Source organism: Engraulis encrasicolus, chromosome 18, assembly GCF_034702125.1.
Source record: "Engraulis encrasicolus isolate BLACKSEA-1 chromosome 18, IST_EnEncr_1.0, whole genome shotgun sequence".
Taxonomy (NCBI): Eukaryota; Metazoa; Chordata; class Actinopteri; order Clupeiformes; family Engraulidae; genus Engraulis; species Engraulis encrasicolus.
In genome coordinates, this window is record NC_085874.1 from 40,846,732 (window position 1) to 40,868,124 (window position 21,393).

The window sequence follows — 21,393 nt, forward strand, 5'->3', positions numbered from 1 at the left end:
AAAAATATATTATGGCATTTTGCTTTGTGTTCCTCTAATGGACAACACCATTTAGCTGAATTTAGTTCTACGCCATTTCACTTCACGGTCCCCTTTTGCCAGAGCTCTCGATAACTGCTTAAGTTTTTTTCTTTATTATCCATGGTTACAAGTTGCTAGTGCCAAATCATTCAGAATTGTGTTCCTCGAAGACAAACCATTTAGTCTTGTCCTCTACAATGCGATTCCAGTTCAGACTGTTCTCCCAAAGATGGAACAAACTACTCACCACTACAAGAGCAGGGTAGACTCAAACTCCAAGAATCCTCTGGAGGTTCTTCTCTCCAGGTTGTGCGTAACTGATTTGTGTTATGCAAGAGGATATAATAAAGTGCCTGCTAAATGTAAAGTCGCTAAATGTATAATTTTAAACAATGGAAATTTGTAATGATTCAAGACCAGTGCCATATTTAGTGATTAACAAGGGTTGCCTTGATCTCGAATTGAAACTCAGGTCAGTATGTTCAGTTATTGCCATCTTCACCATTTGAGACCTAGGCTATGAAAATAAATATTAAAAAGGTCTATCAAGTACAACAGCAGCAGTGTGTGTGTGTGTGTGTGTGTGTGTGTGTGTGTGTGTGTGTGTGTGTGTGTGTGTGTGTGTGTGTGTTTAGTGCAGGTTGAAGGTGCGGTGTGCGCCTGTGTCTGTTCGTGTCTGTGTGTGTGTGTGTGTGAGAGAGAGTTGTGCGTCAGTGTGTGTATGTTTGGGTTTAGTGCAGAAAGTGCAGTGTGCTTGTGTGTGTGTGTGTGTGTGCATGTTTTGAGTTAGTACAGGTTGAGAGTTCAGTCACAATATAGTAGTGCAGGTGGAATGTTCAGTCGCAGATGTGGTGATGGGGGGGGGGGTTGTCAGTGGCCTTGCTGGCTAGAGGCTGACAGTGGAGGGAGAGTGGGTTGAGTGTTCAGTAACTTGATCGCTTGGTGCATTGAGCTGCTTGCCAGCCTGGTGGTACGGGAACGGAGGCGCCTGTACCTCTTTCCAGAGGGCAGGAGGCTGAACAGTTTGTGTGCAGGGTGGCTTGTGTCTTTGATGATCATCAGTGCTTTCCGGGTGAGGCGTGTGGTGTAAATGTCCTGCAGGGAGGGGAGTGGTACACCAATGATCTTCTTCGCTGTGTTCACAACACGCTGGAGTGTCTTCCTGTTTTTCTCCATGCAGCTTCCTCCCCACACTGTGATGCAGTTGGACACGACGCTCTCTATGGTTCCTCTGTAGAATGTTGTCATGATGGAGGGTGTAGCACTTGCCTTCTTTAGTTTGCGCAAGAAGTAGAGACGCTGATGGGCCTTCTTCGCCAGTGATGTAGTGTTGGTGGTCCAAGAGAGGTCGTCGCTGATGTGCACTCCAAGGAACTTGGTGCTGCTCACTCTCTCCACAGCATAGCCGTCGATGGTCAGTGGTGGCAGTTGTTTTTGGACCCTCTGAAAGTTGACAACAATCTCCTTGGTCTTGTTGACATTAAGCAGGAGGTTGTTGTCTTTGCACCATCTGGCCAGCAGGTCTACTTCTCAGTAGTGAGTCTCATCGCCCTTTGTGATGAGGCCCACCAGTGTTGTATCATCCGCAAACTTCACTAGATGGTTAGTGCTGTGGGTCGTTGTGCAGTTGTGTGTCAGCAGCGTGAACAGCAGGGGGCTGAGAACACAACCTTGCGGAGCCCCCGTGCTCAGGGTCAGGGTGCTTGAGGTGTTATTCCCTACCCGTACTGCTTGTGGTCTTTGCATCAGGAAGTCCAGCCAGTTGCAGAGGGAGGTGCTGAAACCTAGTTTGTCCAGTTTTCTGATGAGTTGTTGTGGTATTATGGTATTGAATGCTGAACTGAAGTCAATGAACAGCATTCTCACATATGAGTCTTTATTGTCCAAGTGGGTGAGGGCTGGATGGAGGGCAGAGCAAATTGCATCCTCCATGGATCGCTTGGCTCGGTATGCAAACTGGTAGGGGTCCAGGTTGGGGGGTAGGGTGGCTTTGATGTGTGACAGGACTAGCCGTTCGAAGCACTTCATGATTATGGGCGTCAATGCTACAGGACGGTTAGCCTCGCGAGCCATCCTACGTACTTCCGCCAAAGGATTGGCTCCACTACTGTAGTCTGGCCGTGCTTCTCTGTGGAGTGCTTGCAGCAGTAGAATTTTGATTGCAACGCCCCCCCAGAAAACAGCCAATAATCGAATACGCCCCCCACGTGGGGACGAAAGGGGGAGAACGCTCGTGACAATGACGTACACATCTGCGCCAGAGCCATTGGTCTGCGCCATGTTGTTGTTGAGTAACTGCCAGCGATTGGGTGAGAGGTGTCCAATAATTTCAAACTATAACTGAGTGCAAACTTCCTGCTTTCTACAATCGCTTCAGAGCAAACAAATGCCAGACCATAAATACGAAATGAAATGGTAGTATTATGGGATGGTCAGGACCAGGCTAACAGGACGGTAGTCATTGAAGCATGATGGTGATGATTTCTTCGGCACGGGTATGATGGGAGCAGCTTTGAAAAGTGATGGGATGACTGCTTGCTCCAGAGAGATATTAAAGATGTCTGTGAAGCCATTCATCCGTTCAAAAGTTACTGCACAAACAACATGTCCACCATCTTGAAAGTTTAGTCAGTTTGAGCATGTAGTATTGTGCGTTTGATGGAAATCCAAATCTTAAGTTATTGTGCAATTAAATTTGTCCACCCCTTCAAAAGTAATCCCATTTGCACAAACTCATGTGATTTTTTTACCCCTTCTGGGCCGCCATATTGAATTTGGATTAGAGATGTCCCGATCCGATATTTGGATCGGATCGGCCGCCAATATGGGCAAAAAATGCGTATCGGGATCGGATCTGCATGCACGGAAAAATCCGATCCAGAATCCCGGTCCGTGAATCCGAAAGTCCGGTCCATGTTTTCCGGCGCACCGCGATTTGTGTAATCCATTCCAGTTTTTGCTGCGGTTGTTCAAAAGTCGGTCTGCATTTTCCAGCACACGCATTGGAAGAGGAGGAAATCTCACTCACCTCCGTAGCCCTCTCAGCCCACACAGGAGCAGGCAGCGTTCGTTTTTCAGTGTTTTGTTTCAAAGAGCGTTAAAACTGTGCCAAGTTTCTGTGAACAGTTCAGACACACAGAATTGCGCGCTGCATTCCAATCTGCCTGCGTTTCAGATGGTACTTCAGTAGCAAGCGCTAATGTTTGGCTACAAACACTGAAAGTGCAGATTTCACATGCTTCTCACCGAGGCACCGCTTTCCTCTCATGCTTCCTCTTAATGTTTGTTTGTTGCCCACTACCGCACACTTTATATCCCACGTGTGTGTGCATGTGTGAATGTTTTAAATATTGGCAGTGCCTTCTTGCTAATGGTTAGAAGATGCTAAGCAGATGTTAAAATAAAGATGTGCTAATTCACATGGAGCAAAAGGGAGAAAATGGAATGTTATTGTGTCCACTGACCTCAATAAATAAATAATATAGCCTACTCGTCAGTAGTTGTGTCCGAATGTGTTTATGATTTATTTTTGCTGTTTATCTAGTTGTTTATTGGCAAGTTGGTCCCATTTGGGAGGAATTCTGTTTTAGGCTACCTATGATGATGGAGGATCTTACTTTGGGCATATATGAGAGGGTCTCCAGTAGCCTAGGCCTTCTGTGTGTCTGCTCTAGAAAACTTGTCTTTTTGGAATTTTGAATTTTTGTTTGTCTATGTTAAATGTAAACTTGTCCTGAATTGCCAACATGCCATCAGCCTACCAAAAAAAAATCATGGAAAACATATGACTACTTGCTGCGTGACTAAGCCTACTTACAGTTTAGAATATTATTTGCACTGATGGATTTTTAAGCCTTGGTTTACAAGAGCAGAGCACTGGTGGTATTTCTGTTTCTGTAGTTAATTGACAATTATTTTATCTATTTTGTGTTTATTAATATCTGAATAAACAGGTCAGTTTCTCATTAAAAACCATTGTGTATTAGGCTACTCAAATTCACCTATTTCAGCTAGCTAGTTGTTATCAAGAGCAAAACCATTTTCAACATAAGTGTGACAACAAAGTAAGAAGGCTAAATAACTTTCAAGTTAAATACATGCTCCGATAGGCCGGTATCGGTATACTGCCAGTATCGGTATCGGATCGGAAGGGAAATAAAATATCTGTATCGGATCGGAAGTGCAAAAACCTGGATCGGGACACCTCTAATTTGGATTCCTCTGGGTTTGAAGTATGTGTTCCTATTATTATAGATTGTTTGCACCCAAGATTTGGCTCCATTCCATGCACCAATTGTAAAGTTATTGCGATAAAACATTAGCCTACTAGACACCCCTAATGGCCGCAAATTGAATTTGCTACTGGGGGCAGTCTAGCCACCCCTGGTCGTTTTCGGCTGAAAGTTATCCGATGACAGAGCCAATCAAATCGTGAGGAGCGAGATGGGGGGCCGGGCTACCAATTGAGCTTTCAGAACATACACGCCCCTTGAAACTGCTAGCACCAGCATAGGAATGAATGCGTCTGGCCACCACCACCACAGCCACTAAAACGAGTCGCCTAATAAATTGTGTTTTCACTTACGAAGTTCAAAAATACTTTGTTTTTGACCACAGGACCCTCCTTGACCAACTAGTGAAATGTTGAGCAATTTTGGGCTTGTTAAGTAGTTGTGTAAACTAATATGATTGTCAACATGATGGATACCTAGGTTTAGCAAGCTGTGTTATTTGACGAGAGATGGGCTAGCCGCTAGCTCGGTCGGCGAGGTCTCATTCCCATCTATTTAGTAAGCTACTTGTAGACTTCGAAAGCTCCCAAATGTCTCGTTTTAATGCTGTGGGTCTTATTATATCTGCCACTAAATTGACGAGTCATTTCAAGCCTTTTAATGGTTGAAAAGACACCAGCTGTAGTTGTAAACAAACCACCAGTTGATCTGCTTACCGGTAATATGGTATGGTGGTTAGGTTGGCCGCCGGTGCTATGTCATTTGAAATTGTTTGATAAACTATTTCTTAAATGACGACATCCGTTAATACTTAGAAGACCGTTCATATAACTTGTCTGCTTGCTGACCAAATTTGTAGGCCTTTATAAATAGCAATATTTTATATTCGATTCCAGTAAGAAAGTCGAGATGCACCAAATCTCCCATAGACTGCCATGAACTGACGGGGCTACCCGGGTAAGCTACTGTTAGCAGTTTACGTCGTACAGAACCAGACTGTCACAGGCTGTTATTAGACCATTTCATGTAGGTGTAGAACAAAATCACGGCCGTTAAATGTTACTTGGGATCAAAACATGCTAGTCTTTAACACACAGTGTGTTGTGATATTCAGTAGGTTATGTGGGCAAACAGCCGCCTGCATTAATATGAGATCTCACTGAGTCTGGAGCTACCCTGCCGCCAGCTAGCTGCTCCGACCGGAACTATTATCGGTCACGCCCCTACAGTTTGCTGTGTGTGGATTCAATGTGATTGGTTGTTGCGCCATCCTATTGCATGGCATTGAGTGCCAAGGCATTTTGATAGACAATCATTTATCCCACCCACAAGGCTTCCCAGCTACTCTAGACCCCTGTCAGCTTTCAAGCTGTAGCGGCTTAGCTCGCTAGGCTAATAAAACATCATACATTTTTGACCCCATCTGGTCCGCCATATTGAATAGACAGGTCATCATCTGGGAAAATTAGGCCTTTTGTCCTACCACACTTTTCTCTGTGGATTACTGACCAGAAACCCTATTGGAAGAAATTAAAACATGGGGCCACGTAAATTTTTGCTCAGAATTCAATATGGCCGCCATTTTCCAAAATGACTTGTTTTCATGCATTATTACATTGTACTATAAGGTGATATTCATGAACGTTTACTGTAACTACTTTCAGCACTATTCTGTCCTATTTCCTTACATACATGTTTACAAAGGTTGACTAAACTAAAACAAATGAAAATAAAGTTGGCCACCTTGCAATATCCAAAGGAAAGTACTGAAAATAATAATCGAAATGCACATAGAGAGTCTATGGCTGGGAAAAGTATGCCTATTGTCCTGTCAGGGTTTTCACAGTGGATTACAGACCAGAAGGCCTATTGAAAAAGATTAAAACTTGGGGCCATCTAGTGCTCCAAAATTCTAAATGTTCTCTGTTTTTCAGAATGGCAGACTTTCACACATTTTTCTCAATACTGTAAGGCCATAATTATCAATAAAGACGACCTATTTTTCAATTAAATTGCCCTATCTCCTTACAGACGTGAGTATAAAGGTTGTCTAGAAAAAGGAATGCATATATATATAATATATATATACAGTGAGTCCAATATGTATTTGATCCCTTGCTGATTTTGTTGGTTTGCCTACTAACAAAGACATGATCAGTCAATAAATGTTATGATAATATGTATTCTAATATGGAGAGACAGAATATCAAAAAGAAAATCCAGAAATTAACTGAAGAGAATATATATTAATTTATTTCCATTTCATCAAGCAAAATAAGTATTTGATCCCCTGCCAACTGATTACAGTTCTGGGCCCACAGACCAGATGGGCACTTCCGATCAACTTGTCATCTGAATTAAAGACACCTGTACATACTAACATGCATAAAAGACACATTGAGTCAGCAGAATCAGTCCATAGTATGAGTGAATCAGTCACACTCCAACCTCACCAGCATGGGAAAGACCAAAGAGTGGTCAAATGATATCAGGGACACGATTTTAGACCTGAACAAAGATTAAATGGGCTGCAAAGCCACAAGAAAGAGACTGGGTATTAATGACCCAGCTGTTGATGCATTTCTTCCAAAATGTGAGGAATACAAAATTAATATCCATCAGCCTGTCTGGGGTTCTATACAAGATTTTACCTTTTGTAGGGATTTGATAATCATGAGAACAGAAAGAAATCACCCAAGAGCTGTACGGGATGAACTAGGCAATGATATCAAAGCTACTGGGACCAAATCACTGAGAAAACTACTGGTAGCACTTAATGCCATAGAGGTTTAAAATCCTGTAGTGCACACATGGTGCCTCTACTTCAGAGGGAACCTGCGCAGTCCCACTTGAGGTTTGCCAACGGACATCAGACTGGTTTAGGATATGATAAGGAAGTGCTGTAGTCAGATGAAACCAAAATCAAGCTTTTTGGCATTATCACAATTCAATGTGTTTTGAGAAAGAGTACTGCTGTCTATGATCCCAAGAACACCCTCCTCACCATCATGCATGAAAGTGGTATCATTATGGTTTGAGGGTGTTTGTCTGGCCAGGGCACAGGACAACTTCACATCGTCAATGAATGGATGGAGGGAGACATGTAATGTGCAATCCTGAGTGCAAACGTCCTTCCCTCCACCACTACACTGAAGGGTGGGCCATTTTTGGATCTCGCAACATGACAATAATACACAACATACAGTCAAAGCAACGAAGGAGTGGCTCAATAAGAAGCATATTAAAGTTGTGAAGTGGCCTAGACAGTCTCCAAATATTAACCCTATAGTAATTCTATGGAGAGAACTGAACCTCCCATTTGCCAAGCTACAGCCACAAACTATTAATGTTTTAGAGATAATGTGCAAAGAAAAATGGGCAAAACTATTTTCTACTATATGCACAAACATTGTCATTAACTAAAAGAAGCATCTAACCTCAGTGCTAGACAACTAGGGCTTTGCCACAAAGCACTTTATCTTTTTTAGCTAGAGGGGTCAAATACTTATTTGCCTAAATTAAATACAAATAAATTAAAATATATTATTTTAAGTTATTTTCTGGAATTTCTTGTTGATATTCTGTCTCCCCGTGTTTGAATACATATTATCATAAATTTATAGACTAATCATGTCTTTATTAGTGGGCAAACCGGCAAAATCAGCAAGGGATCAAATACATATTGGACTCACTGTACATCTTGCCACTTTGAAATATCCAAAGGAATATTGTCAAATGAATTTCACAAACACAGTGGACTGCTGAAAAGAAGGCATATTGTCCTGCCAAACTGTGTGTGTGTGTGTGTGTGTGTGTGTGTGTGTGTGTGTGTGTGTGTGTGTGTGTGTGTGTGTGTGTGTGTGTGTGTGTGTGTGTGTGTGTGTGTGTGTGTGTGTGCGTGCGTGTGTGTGTGTGTGTATGCGCGTGCGTTTGTGTGTGGGGCCAGAATAGTGTGTGGGGGGATGAGTGAGGTGGGGGGGGGCAGAATAGTGTGTGTGGTGGGGATAAGTTGAGTCGGGGAGGGGGGGGGGGGGGGGGGCTAGGGGGTGAGCGTGGGGGGCAGAATACTGGGGGGTGGGGGGGCAGAGTAGCATGGGGGGATGAGTGAGGGGGTTGGGGGGCAGAATAGTGTGTGGGAGGAGATGAGTGAGGGGGTGGGGGAGGCAGAATAGTGTGTGGGGGAAAGACACTGTAGAGCAGGGGAAAAATGAGCGGGGGATACACACGCACGCACACTCACCCTTGCTTTATGCAAAAAAATGTAGGCCTGATAAACTTTTGGTCAGTAATCTAATGTGAAACGTTTGGCAGGTCAATAGCCTTTTTTCAGCAGTGAACTGTGTATGTCAATCATTTTCTGACAACAATCCTTATGATATTTCAAAGGGGCAAGATATACATCTTTCTGTTGCCAACCTTTGTACTCACATCTGTGTACTCACATCTGTGTACTCACACCTTTGTACCGATCGCCGCCCGGATCAAGCACTAGGCATTGACCCTTGCCTACAAAACCATCACAGGAACGGCCCCAGCTTATCTGAAGGACCTACTAACGCCTTATGTTACTGGAAGAGAACTGCGCTCATCCAGCACAAGCCGTCTGGCTCTGCCATCCAGTCGCTCTAGGTACTCCCAGTCAAGATTGTTCTCCGTTGTGGTACCCAAGTGGTGGAACAGTCTCCCAGAGGCAGCAAGACTGAGCACATCTCTTGCAGCTTTCAAGAAACAACTAAAGACATTCCTCTTTCGAGAGAATCTACTAGACTAATGCTTGAACTGGCCTTGCCCCAGGGCAGACTCCTGACATGATGTTTAGTTTAGTTTAGTTTAGTTTGTGAGTGTGTGTTTGTGTGTGTGTGTACTCGTTATTTACTCTTTATATTAAAAAAAAACCCTCTTTGCAACTGCACTTGTTGTTCTGTATATCTCCTGTGCACTTTGTATTTGCTTGTGATGTTGGCTTGAATAAGTCCTCTTTTGAAAGTCGCTTTGGTTATGAAGCGTCTGCCAAATGCAATGTAATGTAATGTAATAATGTAATCTGTATTTAGAATGTCAGGGAAGAAACAGAAGAGCCTTCTTTCCTTCTGGGAAAAGGCTCAGAAACCAAAGGCAGGGGGGCAGATAATATGATGATGGAAGAAATTGCTACTACATCAGTAGAGATGGCAGAGAAGACTTTGGCTGTGTGTTCATATATCTGTCGTCCAGTAGGCCTATTTCACTGGAAATATAATAATTAATGAGGAAATGTCAGTGCCAGCACCCATCTTTTGCATGGGCCTTTGGGTTTCTCAAGCTAACTTGGTTGTTTTGAAAGGCAATATATAAAATGATTATTATTGTAGAGGTTTAGTCTTGGTGAGACCGCGAGGAAAGTGCTATTTCTTACGCTGTTCTCCAACTCAAAGTTACTGTTTCCACTGTTAGTGTCCATGTAATTGAAATAAATCCACTCCACAACGTCTTGAAATGATAACGGAAGTTTAGTGTTCTTCTTAATACAGTTGCAAAACGTACAGGAACTAACAAAATGTCTCTAATGAAAATAAAAAGGTTTAAAGTCTCTTGGGTAGTTGCAGAGCAACACGGTTCCTTGCGATCTGAAATGAAAAGCGCGAGAGGGAAGCCGGCTCGTGAGTCTTAAAGCGACAGTACACATTTTTAATCCGAAACAAAAAGTTATCTTATAAACAGGAATTCTTATTCTTTTATCTTTCCAACATAATATTCATTATTTTAATCATGAAATTAACGTAGGCCTATATATGAAATTACAAATTCAAATGACATTATTTATTATCTATTTATGCATTTTTAAGCAATTTCTATTTATTTAACTTAAAGTCCACTTTGGCCGCTACAATTATTATTATTATTATTATTATTATTATTACAATTATTATTGTAACACACACAAAATATTCAACATATTTTAGTTATTTTAGCTAGATGAAACAAATGTCATGGGCCGAAGGTTCGGACTAACACCCCCCCCAACCCCACATTACATTTGGAAATACCCTACATTTTATTAACAATAACCACGGACCTTTCCAGTATCAGGCTATAATTGTATCGGTAGGCTATAAAGTGTTCCGAGTCTGCAAGGAATTACGTCAACATTTAACCCAGTTGCAGAATCATCTGCTTGAGTCCCAAGTGCATCTGTAATGGTTGATTTTCTCAGCCATACAGGCAAGCATACAGACAAGTGCCATACTGATGGACAGCTTTGTTTCTCTTGTTGCATGTCATTTCTTTTCCATGCGGTTATTCATCATCAAAGAAGCAGAGGTGTGCATTTGACAGCTGGCCTTATACACTGATAATGCACGTTTATGATACACACATTTAATAAATACAGACTAGAAAATGCCCATATGTCATGCTGTCTGTGGATATGTTGATCGACAGTTGGGGCGTCGCTTTGAACTGAAAGCAGACAGCTGTGCGCAGTGACCAAGGGCAAACCTGGTGCATATGAGGTGCGATGAGACAGCGAATAGATTTTCTACCGTTGAATTTCACATGGGGATATGCCATGTGAGATGTTCCCTTGACGCAGCTATTTTCACCCTGGTTCACAACTTAATTAATAGCCTACTACATGTCTATGACCTGGCAGATTCCGTCCACATTCATTTTGGGCGTTTCACTGAATATTCATGGATAATTATGGGTGTGTCCACAGGTGCGCACATGTGCCACAACTTCAGAGTCAGTTGGGTTTTATAAAGGAAAATCGACGTGGAACGTGCGTGCGCATCGTGCCATCTTTTGGCACTTTTCTTCCGCAAAGTTTTATAAATGAGGCCCCAGGAGTTTATTATTATCAACACAAGCCGAATAGCTTTTCTGCTGCTAAAGCTCTGCCGACGTTACTTCCTTCCTCTGGGACTAGCCCGTAAAAATCCTCAACAAAGTTCCAGACGAGAGTATTAAAAAACGTTTTCACTGAATTGTGATTTAGGGTTATATTTTCAAGGAAACACTTAAAATATATTTCAAATATTACCTACTATCAATTAGACAAGGATTTTCGTTATCAATACTGATGCTGATTTCACTTTTCATTGTGCATAATTATGAGCTTCGTTGTGCTCCAAAGAACACAAGAACGCGCTTGCAGTCGCAGAAGCGAAATCTTAATCAACATTCTAGAACACAATGCACGGAGTGTTATCGGAAAGTCTTCTGTTGCTATTTTCGCTGATGGTTATGGTATTGAGTTAATGTCCCTGTGTAATGGCTTTGCAAATATAGGCCTAATACTTTTAGAATCTTGTCATTGATATTTTTGGACATTTTTGATGGTTCCCGGGACATCGTCAAGTTCGAGTGCTGCAATGACCCCCCATAAGTCTGGCAGCGCTCTCCAGAGCCCCCGTTGAGAAATAGTTCTAAAGATAGCCCCCAAGTAGCCCCCAAGTAGCCCTGTGAGCTATGACATACAGTATATGGGAATGGAGCTGAATATATCACAACTGACTGTACAGATGACAACATCTTAAAGGGGCACAATGTAGGGTGACGTAGTTTGTGCGGTGCCCGTGGAATGCCTGGCTCAAAATCTACACCGTCATGTAAAAATGCTGTTTAAATCATCTCGCTGTGAGAATGTTTTTCATCACAGAATGCCAGCAGTTGATGCAAATCTGAATACGGTATGTAAAGCTATTTTTCGTATGAGAAGTGTTTCCCACAACACTCGTAGCGGACCACTCTGTCTAAAGTCACATTTGGGGTTCTCTGACAGCGGATCATGAAAGTGGTCGCGAGAGTCATCATTCACATACTAATGACTCAAGTAAGCATCGGCTCACTCAGGACAGTGACTAATTAAACTTTTGATCCTACATAGAGCCCCTCTAACCCATTGATGCCTACAGCACCTGCAAGAAACGCCTGCTGAATGCCTTAGCCAGGGGTGGGGATCCTATTTCTTGAGGGCCGTTTTATGCGGCCCCCTATATAATTTGAATGTTCTGCAGGTTCTTATGAAATATGACATATATTTGTAAATGAATCTTACGTAGATATTACATTTGTAATACAATTAAGTTATATTCTGGGATCCTAGAGAAGGTGGCGTCTGTTTTAAAGGTGTCTGCCTTCAATATAGGCCTAAAGGGGGAAAACCTTGTTTGTGTCGATAGTACGGCCCTCGGAGGACTTTTACGGCCCTTGGAGACATTTGAAGTGGCCCCTCGAATGAAAAAGGTTCCCCACCCTTGGCCTAAGCCTTTGTTGAAAGAGTTGTCCTCAGCTTATAAAAAACGAAATATCTCAACCTCTGATGCACATAAAAACATGAAACATGATTGCATTTAAACCCTAAGAACCTCATCTTGCATAAGAAGGTGTTCATTCAGCTGTACAATACCCACATTTTTATTTTAAAAAGGTAACATCTCAAGAGCCTGAATGCAGCGTATGTGTCGCTCCAGGCACCAAAGGTCAAACAACATACAGTATACGAGTCATCCGGATAAAATGGGTTGAAATAGGAATACTGATGTAGGGCTACTTGTCTATTGCTGTTCAGGTAACAAAGTTCATGCCAATGTGATGCATATGATAATGGGCTTCACACTTGTCCTTCGATCAGGGGCCAAGACTACCTCTCTCCTGTCCTCACCCCACTATTTTTAACCTTCTTCGCAGGAAGCTGTGAGATGAGGGGGGCACTCTGGTTCTCCTGCAGTATTGAGGTACAAGATTCCTCCATGCTTGCGCGCCCAATGGGCTGGACGAGAATGTGACAAGTGTGGTCTGGTGAGAGTATATAAGGGGCTCTGTGGAGAGACAATGGCAGTGTAATCCTCAAACAGCACTGAACCCAAGACCAACCAACTTCAGGGAGTCATCATGAGTCTGGCCAGCTTCAAGCGTAATGCTGTCGTGGGGCGCAGGTTCGCATCTGACAATGTGCTCTCTTTACATTGGTGCCAACATGAGATATGTATTCGAGAATGTATGCTATTTGAAAAAAAATATTGTATGACACAAGTCGTCTCTAGCCAAATAGGGACTTCTGATTTTATAATCTTCACGACCAGAGCAGCAGTGGCAAAAGAAAAATATATTGTGTTTTATACTCTTTTCATAATTCAGATACATACCAGCTAGCCTATAGTGAGTGAGTGACCCAATTGCTGTGTGCTCTTCACCACAGAAGCGGTGCCATCATGAGCATGAGCCTGTGCGTGAGCGGTGCCACTGGGGATCTGGATGCGGCGTCTGCAGAGAACCAGGCCTTCCTGGACACCCGCACCTCGGAGAAGCAGGAGATGATCACCCTTAACGACCGTCTGACCAAGTACATCGAGAAGGTGAGGCGAGCAACAGACTACACCCCATCTCTGTTTCTCTCAATTTACCACTTTCATTCCCTTCCGCCCTTCCATCTTTATAATGTGTGCGTGTGTGTGTAACAGGTGCACTCCCTGGAGTCTCAGAACAGGAGTCTGGAGGCGGAGATCGAAGCGCTGCGCCGCGGTCCCTCAGGCCTGTGCATGGTCTACGAGGAACGAATGAGGGAGATGAGGAGGGTGGCTGACCAGATGATGGCTCAGAGGGTGAGTGAGAGTGCTTGGCTATTGCAACTGGAAGTCTATTGTGCAGCGGGATCTGGGGATTGCTGCTGAAAACACCATGGGACGCACATGTATATTAACCAGAAATATTCTACCATACTATATACTGTGTAACCCATGGATTCTTACATGGATGATCCTGTGATCACTGGTTGATTGAAGATATATTACTTCGTAGAGGGTAGCATTAGCATATGCTAACTAACAGTGCAACTAACAGTGAAGGTTCATTATTCCGGTCAACGCAGCTCGCTGGATGCATTGTGTCGCTGTGTTGCTACTACAGCTCGAGTGGCCCAGGAGTTATATACAGGAAGTATATTCATCAAGATTTCTAGGCGTATTTATCATATAGCAAATCAACTGCCCCTAAATTACAGCACAATGTGTTCTTAGCAACCTCAGGATGTTTTTTCTTTCCACACACAGCTTGCCCTGGCGTTATGGTTGAAATAGAACATAATCATTTGAACCAAGCCACCATCAGCGCATGCATCATAGTTTTTTGTAATCTACATTTTGTAAATCCTAAAGTAGCTGTCAACAATCTACTTGTAAGGAGAGAAATACACCATTGTGATGACCACAGGTATCATGGGACATCTTCATGTGCTCTACAGTCATTGGGTGACGCAGTACGGCTGCCGTGGGACATAAAATTTGCATTAATTTGAAGCGAGCCCAACTCTTTGACGTGCCGCAGGTCCCTCACTCGCTGTGCCGGAATCCCAACATGCTTTGCGAGCGCGGCAACAATGATCGACTGACACAACACAGTTTCAGTAATTAACAGTGTATTGATTGAATGGTCTCTCTTCCCTGCAGGACCTGGCGGTTGCTGCTAAGGATGCCATGGGTGTCCAGGTGGAGATGCTGAAGGCCAGGTACAGTGAGGCTCTGGAGGCCCACAAGAAGGCTGAGGCGGAAATCGAAGCTATCCGCCCCGTAAGTTGAAAAAAAAAAAACATCAACAGCGTTTAAACATATGACCCAGATGGACAGTAAAACCTTCCGCCCTGCAAGTCAAAACCAATAGTACTGTACAAGGTAACCATAACATTTCAACATGACCTAGATGAACAGATCTCTGACTGTGTGTTTGTGACTTTGTTTCCAACAGGATGTGGATGCTGCTACTGCTGGCCGCATCGCCCTGGAGAAACAGCTGGATAACCTGGAGCACCAACTGGAGTTCCTGCAGAGGGTCCACAAGCAGGTGTTGCACACACACAAACAGCATGCACTCCTACACACACACAAACTCTTTTTTAAAAGTATGTTTTGGGGGATTTTTGGGCCTTTACTATGACAGAATAGATAGAGATCGGAAATGAGCTGGAGAGAGACATAGGGTAGGGTTGGGAACGGCCGGACTCGAACCAGATGCCCCATGGGCATGCAAGCTCAAATATGGGGGGCTTAGCGCGCTGCACCACAGCGCCCCCACACACAAACTCATACAAGTTCTGATCCCACCACCCTCACCTACCTACTGTAACTACCTCTACAGTGCCTGGGTTAGTGAAGATGAGAATGTAAGGTGGATTTCATACAGTAGCTCATGTGGAATTGTCTCCTGTGGAGCGACATGCCGCACTGGGCTAGTTTGCTAGCTAGGCTATGCCCTCCAAGTAACACAACACCTTCCTACTCATTTCTCGTCTCTCTCGCTGCCCTTCCTGGTTAACACAAGTTTAAAACCCCCAAAAATGTACAATGTATTAAAATACGAAAGTTTGTCTCCCTTTGCACAGGAAATCAACGAGCTAATGGCTCAAATCTACAGCTGGGTGGCTAAGGGGAATATGGCATTTGCTGTCTCCCACGTCGGCTCTACAAGCAAGTACATGGCCGCTCAGAAGTTACAGGTACAGTAGCATTACCCTCCGCCAGCATCACAGACTAGCAGCGCTACAGGAATTACAACAATCCCCTAACAATGGAGCTACATACATCTTCTACAAATTGAGACACTAAAGATTTGACAAGGATACAGACTTCAAGTGGTGGTTCGCTATTTTAGACATTAAGCCCTGTTTGTGTGACTTCTGGGGTGAAGTAGAGATGTTCTCATCACAATTTTGACATTTGGTGCTGAACGGAGCATTTGGGTATCCAAGACTGCAGCCCCCCCACCTTTACATTGACTCAAATGGAGCACTCAAGCAATCGATCATAAAATGGCATTAAACTTTCGTTCGAAAAGACATGGAACTCACCGTGTGGTCAGTGGTAGACAGCGATAAATTGACTCGAGAATTGCAGCGAAATATGTCTTCTAACTGTTGTTTAGCATTTGGCGGACCTATTTTTCCCCAGACGCCGTTGAATAGCAGTAGACATCCAGCCAGTAGGTAGCGATAGTGTGTTGTTTGTGTAGACATCAAGGAGCGAGGTAGAACGGCTGTCTTTGAGTGGGACTGGATACAAAAATTACAGCTTGCATACAAACCATAGATAGTAACGTAAACAAACACACCCCCATTTCCGGTCGCGCGGAGTTATACTAGTCAAACCAATAAAATCAATGAAGACGGACAATAATGATAATATATCTTCTCTGGAAGCGTATTTCGCTGTGATTTTCGAGCCAACGTATCGCTGCCCTCCTCTGACCACTCGGTGAGTTTCATGCCTCTGCAAACGAAAAGTTTAATGCCATTTTATGATCGAATGCTTGAGTGCTCCATTTGAGTCAATGTGAAGGTGAGGGGGCTGCAGTCTTGAATACCCAAATGCTCCGTTCAGCACCAAATGTCAAAATTGTGATGATCTCTACTTCACCCCAGAAGTCACCCAAACAGGGCTTAATGACTAAAATAGCAAACCACCACTTTAATGTTGAATTTTCAAATTCCAAGTTTAAAATGGAATAAAAAATCAGTCAATAAATGAGCTTATTAGGTTGGCTGCTTAGCATCTTGCCCCTCCTCACAACACGAATATTTGTAAACGAAAAACCTACTGTATGTATAGCTAGAATCGCTCAATAAATGTTGCGATATCTGATTGGATGAACCACACCGGGGAGGATGTCAGTTTACATCATCCCTCTCACTCATGTCATATTGTTTAATTCCGAAATCATGCCAAGTGAACAGTTTAATATTTAAGTGTTGTGTTAAGTTCACATGAAAAGCTAAAATAATGGGGATGTCATTTGATACTTTTGATTTCTCTGCAGGAAATGGATGCATCGTACAAGACTCAATTCCAGGACATGTCGCAGACGTCAACGAGACACTTGGAATCTATCTGCAGTGCCAGAGAGGAGATCAGGGGGCTGAAGACAGAGGTGAGGCAGGGCTCTCAACACAGACCTTCTCTTTAAAGGTGCACTGTGTAATATTTTAAGTACATTATTTCTAGAATACATGCTGCCCATTCACAAATGTTACCTTCATCATGAATATTTACCACCACCATCAAATTTGTAGTATTCGTTATGCCTAGCAAAATGGCACTTTTCATACATGGAAAGGTGGAGCTGTTTTTTGTCTGCCATTTAGAATTTCCAGAAATTGGCTTTTTCAGTCGCAAAATGTACTGTACTTTTGGTTATGATATTAAATATTAGTTTATTACTTGGTAAATATTAATGAAAAGATCATATTTAGCAGGTAGCACAGTTTCAGTAAGCACCATAGTTGCAATACCTGCTCTGGCCACCATCCTACACAGCGCACCTTGAAAAACACCCATTGATATGGTCATGAGACAAGCGCCTTGGGAACTGACTGTTGCACGGGATACCCAGGTTCGATTCTGGTCTGGTGTTTCCTGAATCTCTCTTTCTCTCATTGCTTTCTTGCCTCTTCTTAAAGGGGTATGCCACTATTTTGGGGCTTAATACAATTAAAATTGTTGGCTGGGGTTTATAAAGGTGGTAAAGTGTCTTATTTTTCATGTTAAGTGTTGTCTTGCTTTAAGACAAGTTAAAAGAGGGAATATGTCACTAAGCTAGTGAAAGTCAATGGGTCCGTGTAGCATTGTAGCATGCTACATGGATCCATTGACTTTCACTAGCTTAGCGACATGCTCCCTCTTTTAACTTATCTAAAAGCAAGACAATGGCTTACATGACAAATAAGACACGTTACCACCTTTATAAACCCTGGCCAACGATTTTAACTGTATTAAGCCCAAAAATAGTGGCATACCCCTTTAAACTGTCCTGTCCAATGAAGGCAATAACCGTCCAAAAACACCCATTTACATTACATTACGCTTAGCTGATGCTTTCAGGCAATGCATTTTGAGGAAATGCAATCATTACATTTGTTTAGAGAAAAACAGCACTCTCATCTGCAATTGTTGTATTTATTTATCAGAATAGCACAAGATATAGACAAATCTTTCAGCCTAAGCCATCTTCAGCCTCTACCGGTACTTGGTCCCCTCCTACACTGTGTGCACTGTGTGCACTGTGTGCGTGTGTGTGTGTGTGTGTGTGTGTGTGTGTGTGTGCGTGTTTAGATTCGTAGTAAGGAGGGGGAGATGAATAGACTGATGACCAGGAGCGAGGTTCTGGAGGCAAAGCTGCGTGATGCTACCGAACGCTACAGGAACGAGGAAGAGACTCTCCAGGTAAGCTCCTCCCCCTAGGATCACCACGGCAACCACCAGCACAGATGGTGCTAGGAACCGCATTGCCAAACTGTTGGAGGACAGATAGTCGATGGTGCTAGTAACACAATTAAACTATTAGACTATTCCCCCTCCACAAGAAAAAGCAAAATGGTAAAATAAATCATACAATAAACAAGCTTCACATTTGGATTTGGAATGTGAATAGTCTGGCCATATTATACTACAAGTATGTGTTATACAAGGACATAATGATTCATATAAATAATCTGTCTTCTACTTTCCACAATATACGTACCATAATTTTATGATTACATGCTAATTACTTGTATCTTGTACTTATAGCTTCCATTTGGCAACTTTGAAATAAATGAACTTTCTTTGTGTCCTCCAGGCCAGAATTGATACTTTCAATCAGGAGCTGAGTGCCATCAAGAGCAAGATCACAGTGACGCTGAAGGAATACGAAGACCTCCTGAATGTTAAGAAGTCCTTGGAGATGGAGATCACAACCTACAGGTCAGACATGTCTCCATGCCCTCCTTGTAACCTCATGTTACTGTTACGATGAATGACTTGTAGGTCTGCATGAGCAATCTACAGTAGATGTTGAAGAGGTCTATTTTTGGGAGTTTGCTGAGATTACAAATAAAGAATACTTGTACAAGTATTTTGTTTACAGACATAGTTTGTTACTCACCACATTTCTGCAGTCAATGTGTACTAAAGTTCGTAAAATACATTCATTTTCGCACTGAATGAAAACGAAGGCCATACTCTTACTGTACTATATATTTGCTCTTGTGTCTACTGTGTCCTGCAGGAAACTGGTCGAGGGTGAGGACAGCCGCATGAACAGCATGGTGAGCTGCTTGCCCCTCAAGATGGCAGGTGGCATGATGGCCATAATGGCATAATGTCATGATCCAGAGTGACACACAGGAACGAACCTTCAGAATTTCTGGAGCCGTCACCGATGATGACCTTTGAGGAACATACAAGTTACAAGTTGAAGATGAGCAGGAAATCTCTACTAGCTCTACCTGCTACAGAAACTGAGAAATGAAGGTTTAAGTGTTGACAATGTTGTTCGACTTTTTAGGAGCCTGTATAAAAATGCCACATATGCAGAACTGGCCTTTTTAGCAGGCACATTCAAATCAAAATGGGTTAAACTAGACCTGCTTTCATTTCCTCTCTCCTCCCGTGGCACACCAAACAAACAAATAAACAAAACTGTGAGTCAAAATCCTGTCTCCTGTTTCGATTTATCAGAAAATAATGACTACAAGTACTAGCAGTGTGTGAAAAGAATCACATCGGATTCATGCCAAATGGGTTGTAGATTCTAGATGTGAAACCACTATCCACCTTATTATCATTCATTCATTCATTCATTCATTCATTCGATAAGGACAATGCACATTAATCAATACATCAGCTAAACATCAATATAAACATAAACAAATACCGTAATAAAGAAAAAAATATATTATGGTAGAAGACATTTTGCCCACACATCACAAACTACATGCAGTAGTACAAAAACTAAAACCATGTTCATACTGAAGAGTAATGGAACAGGTCTGGTCTGGTTTGTTTTCAGCCACTGTAAGGGCCATTTTGAAGGTGTTGATGTTGTCACACGTGAGTCTGATATGAGCTGGCATCATAGGTGTCCTACTACCGGGGAATAAAGGACACCTGCTCAGCCAATCAGAAGACGTTCCGTCTGCTCACTGGGTGATAATTGGGTAACAGTTGCTAGTGCTAAATAATTCAGAATAGTGTTCCTCCAAGACAAACCATTTAGTCTTGTCCTCTACAATGCGATTCCAGTTCAAACTGTGTTCAAACTCATTCCAGTTCAAATGAAAACATTATTTCATGATCATTATATGATTTGGTGCAAAGCCATTCATCCGTTCAAAAGTTATTGCACAAACATGTCCGCCATCTTGAAAGTTTAGTCAGTTTGAGCATGTATTATTGTGTGTTTGATGGAAATCCAAATCTTAAGTTATTCTGCAATCAAATTCGTCCACCCATTCAAAAGTAATCCCATTTGCACAAACTCTTAGGATTTTTTTGACCCCTTCTGGGCCGCCATATTGAATTTGGATTCCTCTGGGTTTTCAGTATGTGTTCCTATTATTATACAGTGTTTGCACCCAAGATTTGGTTCCATTCCATCCACTAATTGTAAAGTTATTGCGATAAAACATATAAAATGTAATCAATTTTGGACTGCACCAGGGCCGCCATATTGAATTTCTCAGAGAGGCCAGGTTGGATTCCTCTGTATTTGAAGTATATTGTTCCTATTGTTATAGAGTATTAGCACGCAATATTTGGGGCAAATCCATGTAACCACTGAAAAGTTATTGCGCTAAAACATAAATATCATCAATTTTAACCCCATCTGGTCCGCCATATTGAATTTCACAGAGACACCAAGTTGGATTCCTCTGGTAAAAACAAAGGAGATACGCACTCCGCGCTAACAATAAGTACAAAGGAAAAAGAATCTGGTGCCACATGTCTATTTTCTGTTTTTTGTTTTGTTTTTCAGTGCAGTAAGACTAACGTTTCGACATGTGTCTTCATCAGAGTCTTCTGGATTTTGAGTATGTTGTTTCTACTATAATAGAGTGCCAGCATACAAGATTGGTTGCCAATCCATCCACCCAATTGAAAAGTTATTATGTGAAAACATGCAAAATATCATACATTTTGGACGCCATCTTGAATTTCTCAGAGAGCCCAAGTTGGATTTCTAGGGACTTTTAGTAGGTTACTCCTGATAATATTCTGAACATATTCTGAAAATTTCAGCTTGTTACTAATTTGTTCCAGGTGAAACCCTAATACTCTTGGCCTACATCAATAAAGGCACAAAAGACCCTTAAAATGTCTTTTTTTGAAAGTCAAGTCTGCTTTATTGTCTGTTT

At 42.4% G+C, this 21,393-nt stretch overlaps 1 protein-coding gene across 1 annotated transcript; it reads left to right on the forward strand.

Annotated features, from left to right (window-relative positions):
- Positions 1 to 13,127: 13,127 nt before the first annotated feature.
- LOC134468244 (desmin-like) lies at positions 13,128 to 19,648 on the forward strand. Its single transcript, XM_063222186.1, has 10 exons — positions 13,128 to 13,171; positions 13,435 to 13,591; positions 13,697 to 13,837; positions 14,681 to 14,800; positions 14,976 to 15,071; positions 15,610 to 15,723; positions 17,040 to 17,150; positions 18,332 to 18,442; positions 18,837 to 18,961; positions 19,266 to 19,648. Exons 1-10 carry the CDS (start codon positions 13,128 to 13,130, stop codon positions 19,357 to 19,359), a joined length of 1,113 nt encoding a protein of 370 aa, XP_063078256.1. The 3' UTR covers positions 19,360 to 19,648.
- The last annotated feature ends 1,745 nt before the right edge of the window (positions 19,649 to 21,393 follow it).